At 42.1% G+C, this 11123-nt stretch overlaps 1 protein-coding gene across 1 annotated transcript; it reads left to right on the plus strand.

The window, feature by feature from the left end:
- The first annotated feature begins 615 nt into the window (after nucleotides 1-615).
- On the plus strand, nucleotides 616-6056 carry PBDC1 (polysaccharide biosynthesis domain containing 1). Its single transcript, XM_003268986.4, has 6 exons — nucleotides 616-937; nucleotides 1355-1420; nucleotides 2651-2710; nucleotides 3231-3371; nucleotides 4626-4737; nucleotides 5362-6056. Exons 1-6 carry the CDS (start codon nucleotides 908-910, stop codon nucleotides 5652-5654), a joined length of 702 nt encoding a protein of 233 aa, XP_003269034.1. The 5' UTR covers nucleotides 616-907; the 3' UTR covers nucleotides 5655-6056.
- Nucleotides 6057-11123: the final 5067 nt, after the last annotated feature.

The raw sequence follows: 11123 nt of genomic DNA on the forward strand, positions 1-11123 counted from the left end.
AACTGCCACTGCTTTAGTTTAGACTTTCATCACCCACTGCCTTCAAGCTGGTGTCTCTGTCTCCAATTTTGTCTTCCTCAAATTAATCTTCCGTGTTGTGTTAGAGTGATCATAAAAGTTAAATCTGACCATGAAGCTGGCCTACTTAAAAATCTTCAGTAGCTTACTGTTGCTCTAAGGGTAAAGTCTCTACTCCTTAACATTCAGCATACCAAAGGCCCTGTGCTGCCTCAAATGACTATAGATGACTCCACTCTGGATTCAGCTATACTGTTTTTGTAATTCCCAGCAAGGTGCCACTAATGGCTTTGTTTGTGCTATTCCCTCTGCCTGGACTGTCTTTCCCTGTCTGCTTGGCTAAGCTCCCCTTCATGATTCGGCTTAGGTATCCCCCATTCATGCTCCCACATCATCCGATGCTATGCTGTGAGCACTACTGTATCCGGTCCCTCACTATATCTAGTTCTTCCAAGGCAGGGACTAAATTCTTCATTCCTGCATTCTGCGCCCTAGCACCATGCATTTTCGTGAATCACTCCCTGGTTTGGGGTGCTGGTGTGTATGTATATGCGCATGTGAGTATATGCGCATATGAATGGAGAGTAAATTTGAATTTTTGCTGGGCACACGGCGCAGTGAAGACAAGAAAGGGGCACTATTTTAACACAACCTTTTCCCGTGATCACCACCGAAAATTACTGACAAGTCAATCACCTCAGATCTCTCAAGCAGTCCAGCCTACGCAACAGTACTCCACCTCTGCGCCTGCGCGGGGAGGGTAAGGCGGGGCCAGCAACTTCCTCAGCGGGAGGGAAAGCGCACAGTGGAGCCGCGAGTTGAGAAGGACTCTGATCCCGCTCAGCTTTCCAATCAGCAGCGGAAGGAGCCACGCTTTCTGGGTTGCAACATGGCGGCCACCAGTGGAACTGATGAACCGGTGAGACGCTGCTCTGGGGTCGGGTGAGTGGGGAGGTCGAGCCAGGTGGAGCCTTTTTTTTTTCTTTTTTGAGACAATGTATCACTCAGTCGCCCAGGCCGGAGTGCAGTGGTGGGATCACGGCTTACTGCAGCCTGGACCTCCGGGGCTCGGGTCTTCCGCCCACCTCAGCCTCCCGGGGAGCTGGGACTACAGGCCCGTGCCACTACGCCCAGCTACATTTTTTGTATTTTTTTGTAGAAACGGGGTTTCGCCATGTTGCCCAGGCTGGTCTCAAACTCCTGGGCTCAGGCGATCCGCCCGCCTCGGCCTCCCAAAGTGCTGGGATTACGGGCATGAGCCACCGCGCCCGGCCTTGGGGGGAGCCACCGCGCCGGGCCTTGGGGGAAGCCTTGAACTCTTTTTCCTCCTTTCTAGGTTTCCGAGGAGTTGGTGTCTGTGGCACATGCGCTTTCTCTCCCAGCAGAGTCGTATGGCAACGATGTGAGTATGACTCACCCACAGCTCCCACCCACTCAGCTAGCCTGGGATCTCTGCAGGACCTGCCACTAAGTTATAACTTCATGTCCTGATAATCTACTGCAGACCCTCTCCACTTACACCAGAAACTGCACCTTCGTTCAGTTCGTTTTAATCTTGGTCCACAAACTCAGGACTAACGCCTGTGGAAGTGGTTCCCCAAGTTGGCCACGCCTTAGAATTACTGGGGAGCTTTTAAACATCCCGCTGCCTAGATTGCAGTTCATACCACCTAAATCAGAATGTCTGGGGAATGAGAGCCAAGAATCAGTATTTTTAAAGGGTCTCTGAGGGATTCCATTGTGCAGCAAAGTTGCACTGGCTTATGGTGTGTCTGGTTTAGAAAATTACTGAGAAAGTATATGAGGTATTTTCCAAAACAAGACAAGGGGATGTGAGAATAGTGAAAACAGCCAAATAAGAGTGTGATACATATAATGAGTGGGTCAGGCCATAAGATGCAAATAATTTAGCTGAAAGAGAAATCCCTAAGGGGCCAAGGCAGTGGAAGACTTGACTGAGGAAATGGAGCTTTAATGTATCCTCAAAGTGTAGGTGGACAAAGGACATGGATTGGCACGTAGGAAAAGTGCATGGTCTAAGGCATGGAGGTAACAAATGCAAATGGCTTTTTCTGGAGTCAGTGAAATAGCTTGGTCTTGTTGGAGTGGGAGATTCCAGTGGAACCTCCAGTGGGGTGCTTGGTAAGACTTATACCCTTGACCTGTTTCATGTGCTAATTCATTTCTAGGTGTTACAGTATGGGGAATTGGCTGTTTCATAAACAAAAATGATTACGACATGCTTCAGTCTTAAAAGTGAAAAGTAATTTTCATTTTGATTCTTTGTTCTCCCAACAGCTCAGTGGAATTGATGTTTTACAATGATTTAACTCAATCCTGAGAAGGTGATTTATCTACTGCTATATTTAGTCTCCCAGCTTTCACTAGCAGCTGGGAAAAGATAGCCGGTGGCTTATTGTGTTCATTATACTGTGTAGGTAGCTTCTTTTGGTTGTCATACAGACAAAATAATTATTGTCCAAATTTATTACTCCAGTTTTTATCATTTGACAGTAACATCAAGTTTGGTAGCCCTCTTGAGCATTAACTAGACATCCACATACTTCCTTAATTTGCTATTCAGTAGTAGGATGGGGAGATTTATGACCTGGCATTCTTCACTCCTTTGCAGCCTGATATTGAGATGGCTTGGGCCATGAGAGCAATGCAGCATGCTGAAGTCTATTACAAGGTGAGTTGTCTTTCTTCATTAAGCAGAATTAAACATGTAATTATAGTATATGATGCTCTGCTTATCACTATTCTCAGCAAGTTAAACAGTTGTGTTTTGGAGATAGTTTTTATTAATGTAAGTTCTTACCCACAGACAACAGAGGAGCGAAAGCAAATTTGTTTCTACAATGAGTTCTGCTGCTTTGCCCAGCGTTATAATGCTAACTGACAAAAGGGTGTCTGGCCCATACACAGTAGGCACTTAATAAATGTTTGTTGAATGAATGAACAATCCACGGAGGGCAATAGCCAGGCAGTACTATGGTTAAATAAGCCAGCTGCCAAATTGGTGGAAGGGATTGTAATAATATATTATGGCCTTAAACTGTGTCATGTTTTCATCCAGGATGTAGACTGTGGAAACTTCCTGAAGAGATCTTCTGCCCTGAGAACCATAAAGGTTTTCTGGCGGGGATGGGGAAGATAGAAGTATAGTAAATTACAGACTAGCATCTGTATGTTGTCTTACTGTTTCGCAGCTGATTTCATCAGTTGACCCACAGTTCCTGAAACTCACCAAAGTAGATGACCAAATTTACTCTGAGTTCCGGAAAAATTTTGAGACCCTTAGGATAGATGTATTGGACCCAGAAGAACTCAAGTCAGAATCAGCCAAAGAGGTAAAAATTCTCTTTCTTAAATATTACTTAGCATTTAATCAACAATTTTTGATTGTGAATTTTTTTTACATTTAAGCTCTTTTTTTGTTTGAGAAAAATATGTAAAGAACCAGAACTTCTTTTCTAGTTGTAATCAACTAAGTTAGGAAATGAATGTTTTTCCAGTTTATGGACTTTTCATGTTGTTGAGTCAATTTTTTTCTCCTTTTTGTCTTGTACATTTTAAATCTCCACGCATCAGCCCTTTCAGAGGAGGATGGATCAGTTTATTTAGGTAGTATAGCCAGAAGGCTTGGATGGGGAGTGGCAAATAGGGTATAGGAAGGTGTTTTGATTCTCTGGATTTAAGTTCATGTGATTACAGGCCATGGGTAACTGGAAAACTTTTGTTTTTCATTGCTTATGTGATTATCCTATACTTTGATAGGAAACTAACACTTTTACAGTTAGAAAAAAAAGTTTTCCTTGAGAGTAAACCCTTGGCTAATGAAGAATCTAAAGTTTTTGTTTGTTTGTTTTGTTTTTTTTGTTTTTTGGTTTTTTTTTGATACAGGGTCTCGCTTTGTTGCCCAGGCTGGAGTGCAGTGGTGCCATCACAGCTCACTGCAACCTCCACCTCTCAGGCTCAAACAGTCCTCCTGCTTCAGCCTCCCTAGTAGGTGGGACTGCAGGTGCATGCTACCATGCCCAGCTAATATTTTGTATTTTTGGTAGAGACGGGGTTTCACCATGTTGACCAGGCTGGTCTTAAACTCCTGAGCTCAAGGGATCCGCCCGCCTCGGTCTTTCAAAGTGCTGGGATTGCAGGCGTGAGCCACCGCACCCAGCCAAGAATCTACACTTTTAACTCCTAGCAGGCAGTTAGTGATCTTTGTCTTTGGAAAATTGTCACTGCTGAATGGACTCTTTATTAAAATCATTTGTGTTTTAGTGGGGATAGATGACCATTTTGGGCTGAACTGACCAATAATTTCAAAACAAAACAATTTACTTAAGAAATAATATTTTAATTCTGTAGTAAAGGATTTATATATTTTTCAGAGTAAAATATTGTTCATCTTGGGAAATACCAGTCTAAAGACACAATAGGTAGCACAGAAACGCATTGCTAGTTTCACTGTGAAACCAACAATCACCTCAATCCTAGTCTCACTATGATCATTTTCCTTACTGGGGAAATGGAAGTCCCTCTCCTGGCCTTAGTACATCAGCCTCTTGCATTTGTCAGCTAAAGCATCGTTTTTGCCTTTATAGAAGTGGAGGCCATTCTGCTTGAAGTTTAATGGGATTGTTGAAGACTTCAACTATGGTACTTTGCTGCGACTAGATTGTTCTCAGGGCTACACTGAGGAAAACACCATCTTTGGTGAGTTTCTTCCCTCTGGAATTGTTTCTGTGTAAGGAGACTGAACAGTCTGGCTTTACTGATGAATCAGTGACATGTATAGTTAGGTCACCTTATCTTGTTTCATCTTTAAAGATCTTGTTGCTATTTTTTATGTAACTTGAAGATAGTTAATTATTTTTAATCTCATTAATATGAGATTGGAATTAAAGATCTCTGAAGTTTATGACTATACTGGAATGGTTTGCATGTTATTTCAATGTTGTCAGTGGATTTCCAGCATATTTAGGGAACAGGCCAGGCACAGTGTCTCATGCCGTGTAATCCCAGCACTTTGGGAGGCTGACATGGGAGGATCACTTGAGCTGAGGATTTTGAGACCAGCCTGGGCAACATAAGGAGACCCCATCTCTACAAAAACATTTAAAAAATTAGCCAGATATAGTGGTGAGTGTTTGTAGTTCCAGCTATTCAGGAGACTGAGGCAGGAAGATTGCTTGAACCGGGGAAATTGAGGCTGCAGTAAGCTGTGATTGTGCCACTGCAGTCCAGCCCCGGTCATCAGAGTGAGACTCTGTCTCAAAAAAAAGAGATTTAGGGAATAAACTGAGAGTAGGATGATAATCAATTCTGTTCACTTTTCAGCCCCCAGGATACAATTCTTTGCCATTGAAATTGCTCGGAACCGGGAAGGCTATAACAAAGCTGTTTATATCAGTGTTCAGGACAAAGTAGGAGAGAAAGGAGTCAACAATGGAGGAGAAAAAAGAGCTGACAGTGGAGAAGAAGAGAACACCAAGAATGGAGGAGAGAAAGGAGCTGATAGTGGAGAAGAAAAAGAGGAAGGAATCAACAGAGAAGACAAAACTGACAAAGGAGGAGAAAAAGGGAAAGAAGCTGACAAAGAAATCAACAAAAGTGGTGAAAAAGCTATGTAAGGTATACAGGGAACAGCACTCTAGAAGCTATGACTCAATTGAGACTACAAGTACCACGGTGCTACTTGCACACACCCCTTTGGTTAAATGTAAATTCTTGTACAATTGAAGGATACTCAGGAGGACATCTTTCTAGTCTAACAGTCAGGAGCTGCTCTGGTCATTCCCTTGTATGAACTGGTCTAAAGACTATTAGTGGGGTGTTAGTTGATTTTTCCCGGTATACTGTTTCTTGGCTGACACCACTGGTCAAGTAAGAAATTTGTAAATAAATTTCTTTTGGTTCTTATTATCTATATCTGTGACTGACTTTAAAAAGGTATTTGACACTTGAAATTTTTTTCAAATATGTAATCTCATCACCATGTCTTATATAAAATAATTTACTCCTGTTTCTTACTGCTTCTCACTGTTTCCTGCAGTGAAGTTCTCTAAACATGTTAAGTTATACCCAGTGTTGGGATTAGAAGTCCTTACATAAGAATTGACTCTTAATCTCTGAGTGACTATAACTTCCTGATTTCTTTGCTATATATGACAAAAGATTTGATAAATAGCAGCAACCTGAACCTGTCAGACTAGTGAATGCAGCCCAGTTCATATTAGAAGAGCAAGAGACTGGACATGCTTCAGTATTTGCTTTTCTTTTGGTAGCCAGAATGTTACCTGAAAGCTAGCAAAAAAAAAAAAAAAAGGGAAAACCAGACAGAGTGGCTACCCCCCCACTTTTTTTTTTTTTTTGAGATGGAGTCTCACTCTGACTCCCAGGCTGGAGTGCAGTGGCGCAATCTCGGCTCACTGCAACCTTGGCCTCCTCGGTTCAAGTGATTCTCCTGCCTCAGCCTCCCAAGTAGCTGGGACTACAGGTGCGTGCCACCACGCCCAGCTAATTTTTTGTATTTTTAGTAGAGACGGGGATTGTGTGAAGAAAGTCAATGGTAGCTTGATGGGGATAGCATTAAATCTATAAATTACTTTGGGCAGTATGGCCATTTTCACTGTATTGATTTTTTTCTCTCCATGAGCATGGAATGTTTTTCCATCTGTTTGTGTCCTCTCTTATTTCCTAGAGCAGTGGTTTGTAGTTTTCCTTGAAGAGGTCCTTCACATCCCTTGTAAGTTGTATTCCTAGGTATTTTATTCTCTTTGTAGCAATTGTGAATGGGAGTTCACTCATGATTTGGCTCTGTTTGTCTATTTTTGGTTTATTGGTGATTTTTGCACATTGATATTATATCCTGAGACTTTGCTGAAGTTGCTTATCAGCTTAAGGAGATTTTGGGCTGAGACGATGGGGTTTTCTAAATATACAATCATGTCATCTACAAACAGAGACAATTTGACTTCCTCTCTTCCTATTTGAAAACCTTTTATTTCTTTCTCTTGGCTGATTGCCCTGACCAGAACTTCCAATAATACATTGAATAGGAGTGGTGAGAGAGGGCATCCTGGTCTTGTGCCCATTTCCAAAGGGGATGCTTCCAGCTTTTGCCCATTTAGTATGATATTGGCTGTCGGATTATCATAAATAGCTCTTATTATTTTGAGATACGTTCCATCAATACCTAGTTTACTGAGAGTTTTTAGCATGAAGGGGTGTTGAATTTTATGGAAGGCCTTTTCTGCATCTATTGAGATAATCATATGTTTTTTGTCATTGGTTCTGTTTATGTGATAGATTACGTTTATTGATTTGCATATGTTGAACCAGCCTTGCAACCGCAGATGAAGCTGACTTGATCGTGGTGGATAAGCTTTTTGACATGCTGCTGTATTTGGTGTGCCAGTATTTTATTGAGGATTTTCCTATCGATGTTCTTCAGGGATATTGGCCTAAAATTATCTTTTTTTTGTTGTGTCTCTGCCAGGCTTTGGTATCAGGATGATGTTGGCCTCATAAAATGAGTTAGGGAGGAGTCCCTCTTTTTCTGTTGTTTGGAATAGTTTCAGAAGGAATGGTACCAGCTCTTCTTTGTACCTCTGGTAGAATCTGGCTGTGAATCCGTCTGGTCCTTAACTTGTTTTTGGTTGGTAGGCTATTAATTACTGCTTCAATTTCAGACCTTGTTACTGGTATATTCAGGGATTCGACTTCTTCCTGGTTTAGACTTGGGAGGGCGTATATGTCCAGGAATTTATCCATTTCTTCTAGGTTTTCTAGTTTATTTGCATAGAGGTCTTTTTAGTATTCTCTGATGGTAGTTTGTATTTCTGTGGGATCAGCGGTGATATCCCCTTTATCATTTTTTATTGCATCCATTTGATTCTCTCTCTTTTCTTCTTTATTAGCCTGGCTAGCAGTCTATCTATTTTTTTGATCTTTTCAAAAAACAGCTCCTGGATTCATTGATTTTTTGAAGGGTTTTTTGTGTCTCTGTTGCCTTCAGTTCTGCTCTGATCTTAGTTATTTCTTGTCTTTAGTTAACTTTTGAATTTATTTTCTCTTGCTTCTCTAGTTCTTTTCATTGTGATGTTAGGGTGTTGATTTTAGATATATCCTGCTTTCTCTTGTGGGCATTTAGTGCTATAAATTTCCCTCTAAATACTGTTTTGGCTGTGTCCCAGACATTCTGGTATGTTGTGTCTTTTTTCTCATTGGTTTCAAAGAACATCTTTATTTCTGCCTTCTTTTCGTTATTTTCCCAGTAGTCATTCAATAGCAGGTTGTTCAGTTTCCATGTAGTTGTGCGGTTTTGAGTGAGTTTCTTAATCCTACCTTCTAATTTGATTGCACTGTGGTCTGAGAGACTGTTTGTTATGATTTCTGTTCTTTTGCATTTGTTGAGGAGTTTTTACTTCCAATTATGTGGTCAATTTTAGAATAAGTGTGATGTGGTTCTGAGAAGAATATATATTCTGTTGATTTGTGGTGGAGAGTTCTGTAGATGTCTACTAGGTCTGCTTGTTCCAGAGCTGAGTTCAAGCCCTGAATATCCTTGTTAATTTTCTGTCTCATTTATCTTTCTAATATTGACAGTGGGGTGTTAAAGTCTACCACTATTATTGTGTGGGAGTCTAAGTCTCTTTGTAGGTCTCTATGAACTTGCTTCGTGAATCTGGGTGCTCCTTATTGGGTGCATACCTATTTAGGATAGCCAGCTCTTTTTGTTGCATTGATCCCTTTACCATTATGTAATACCCTTCTTGTCTCTTTTGGTCTTTGTTGGTTTAAAGTCTGTTTTATCAGAGACTAGGATTGGAACCCCTGCTTTCTTCTGCTTTCCATTTGCTTGGTAAATATTTCTCCATCCCTTTATTTTGAGCCTGTGTGTGTCCTTGCACGTGAGATGGGTCTCATGAATACAGTACAGTGATGGGTCTTGACTCTATCCAATTTGCCAGTCTGTGTCTTTTAATTGGGGCATTTAGCCCATTTACATTTAAGGTTCATATTTTTAATGTGTGAATTTGATTCTGTCATTATGATATTAGCTGGTTATTTTGCCCGTTAGTTGATGCAGTTTCTTCATAGTGTTGATGGTCTTTACAATTTGGTATGTTTTTGCAGTGACTAGTACCGGTTGATCCTTTCCATGTTTAGTGCTTCCTTCAGGAGCTCTTGTAAGGCAGGCCTGGTGGTGACAAAATCTCTCAGCATTTGCTTGACTGTAGAGGATTTCATTTCTTCTTCGCTTATGAAGCTTAGTTTGGCTGGATATGAAATTCTGGGTTGAAAATTCTTTTAAGAATGTTGAATATTACCATCCACTCTCTTCTGGCTTGTAGCGTTTCTGCAGAGAGATCCAGTGTTAATCTGATGGGTTTCCCTTCGTGGGTAACCCGACCTTTCTCTCTGGCTGCCCTTCACGTTTTTTCCTTCATTTCAACCTTGGTGAACCTGACGATTATGTGTCTTGGAGTTGCTCTTCTCGAGGAGTATCTTAGTGGTGTTCTCTGTATTTCCTGAATTTGATTGTTGGCCTCTCTTGCTAGTTTGGGAAAGTTCTCCTGGACAATATCCTGAAGAATGTTTTCCAACTTGTTGCCATTTTCCCCATCACTTTTAGGTACACCAGTCAATCATAGGTTTGGTCTTTTCACATAATCCCATATTTCTTGGAGGCTTTGTTTACTTCTTTTCATTCTTTTTTCTCTCATCTTGTTTTCACACTTTATTTCATTAAATTGATCTTCATTCTCTGATAGCCTTTCCTATGCGTGATCGATTTGACTATTGATCCTTGTGTATGCTTCATGAAGTTCTCATGCTGTGTTTTTTAGCTCTATCAGGTCATTTATGTTCTTCCCTAAACTGGGTATTCTAGTTAGCAATTCTTCTAACCTTTTTTCAAGATTCTTAGCTTCCTTGCACTGGGTTAGAACATGCTTCTTTAGCTCAGAGGAGTTTCTTATTACCCACCCTCTGAAGCGTACTTCTGTCCGTTTGTCAAACTCATTCTCCATCTAGTTTTGTTCCCTTGCTGGCGAGGCGTTGTGGTCCTTTGAAGGAGAAGAGGCATTCTGGTTTTTGGAATTTTCAGGCTTTTTGTGCTGTTTTTTTCTCCTCTTCATGCATTTATCTACTTTTGCTCTTTGATGTTGGTGAGCTTTGGATGAGGTTTCTGTCTAGACGTCCTTTTTGTTGATGTTGATGCTATTCCTTTCTGTTTTTTAGTTTTCCTTCTAACAGTCAGCCCCCTCTCCTGCAGGTCTGCTGTAGTTTGCTGGAAGTCCACTCCAGACTCTATCTGCCTGGGTATCACCAGCAGAGGCTGCAGAACAGCATAGATTGCTGCCTCTTCCTTCTTCTGGAAGCTTCATCCCAGAGGGCCCCTGCCAGATGCCAGCTGGAGCTCTCCTGTATGAAGTGTCTGTCGACCCCTGCTGGGAGGTGTTTTCCAGTCAGGATGCACAGGGGTCAGGGACCCACTTGAGGCAGTCTGTTTCTTAGCAGAGCCCGAGCGCTGTGCTGGGAGATCCACTGCTCTCCAGAGCTGGCAGGCAGGAACGTTTAAGCCTGCTGAAGCTGTACCCACAGTCACCCCTTCCCCCAGGTGCTCTGTCCCAGGGAGATGGGAGTTTTATCTATAAGCCCCTGACTGGGGCTGCTGCCTTTCTTTCAGAGATGCCCTGCCCTGAGAGGAGGAATCTAGAGAGGCAGTCTGGTTACAGTGGCTTTGCTCAGCTTCGGTGGGATCCACCCAGTTCAAACTTCCGGGAGGCTTTGTTTACACTGTGAGGGGAAAACCACCTACTGAAGCCTCAGTAATGGCAGACACCCCTCCCCCCACCATGCTTGAGAGTCCCAAGTGGACTTCACACTGCTGTGCTGGTTGCAAGAAATCAAGCCTGTGGATCTTAGCTTTCTGGGCTCCGTAGGGGTGGGTTCTGCTGAGCTAGACCACTTGGCTCCCTGGCTTCAGCCTCCTTTCCAGGGGAGTGAACGGTTTTGTCTCACTGGCGTTCCAGGTGCCACTGGGGTTTGAAAAAATACTCCTGCAGCTAACTTGATGTCTGCCCAAAGGTATT

The sequence above is a fragment of the Nomascus leucogenys genome, chromosome X, assembly GCF_006542625.1.
Source record: "Nomascus leucogenys isolate Asia chromosome X, Asia_NLE_v1, whole genome shotgun sequence".
Lineage (NCBI taxonomy): Eukaryota > Metazoa > Chordata > Mammalia > Primates > Hylobatidae > Nomascus > Nomascus leucogenys.

What these genes read in the sequence shown, in the direction of transcription:
- PBDC1 (XM_003268986.4), top strand. Translation starts at nt 908, where the DNA reads ATGGCGGCCACCAGTGGAACTGATGAACCG. An exon ending in CCAGTGGAACTGATGAACCG is followed by an intron (nt 938 to 1,354) that starts GTGAGACGCTGC and finishes CCTCCTTTCTAG; the next exon opens with GTTTCCGAGGAGTTGGTGTC. An exon ending in AGTCAGAATCAGCCAAAGAG is followed by an intron (nt 3,372 to 4,625) that starts GTAAAAATTCTC and finishes TTGCCTTTATAG; the next exon opens with AAGTGGAGGCCATTCTGCTT.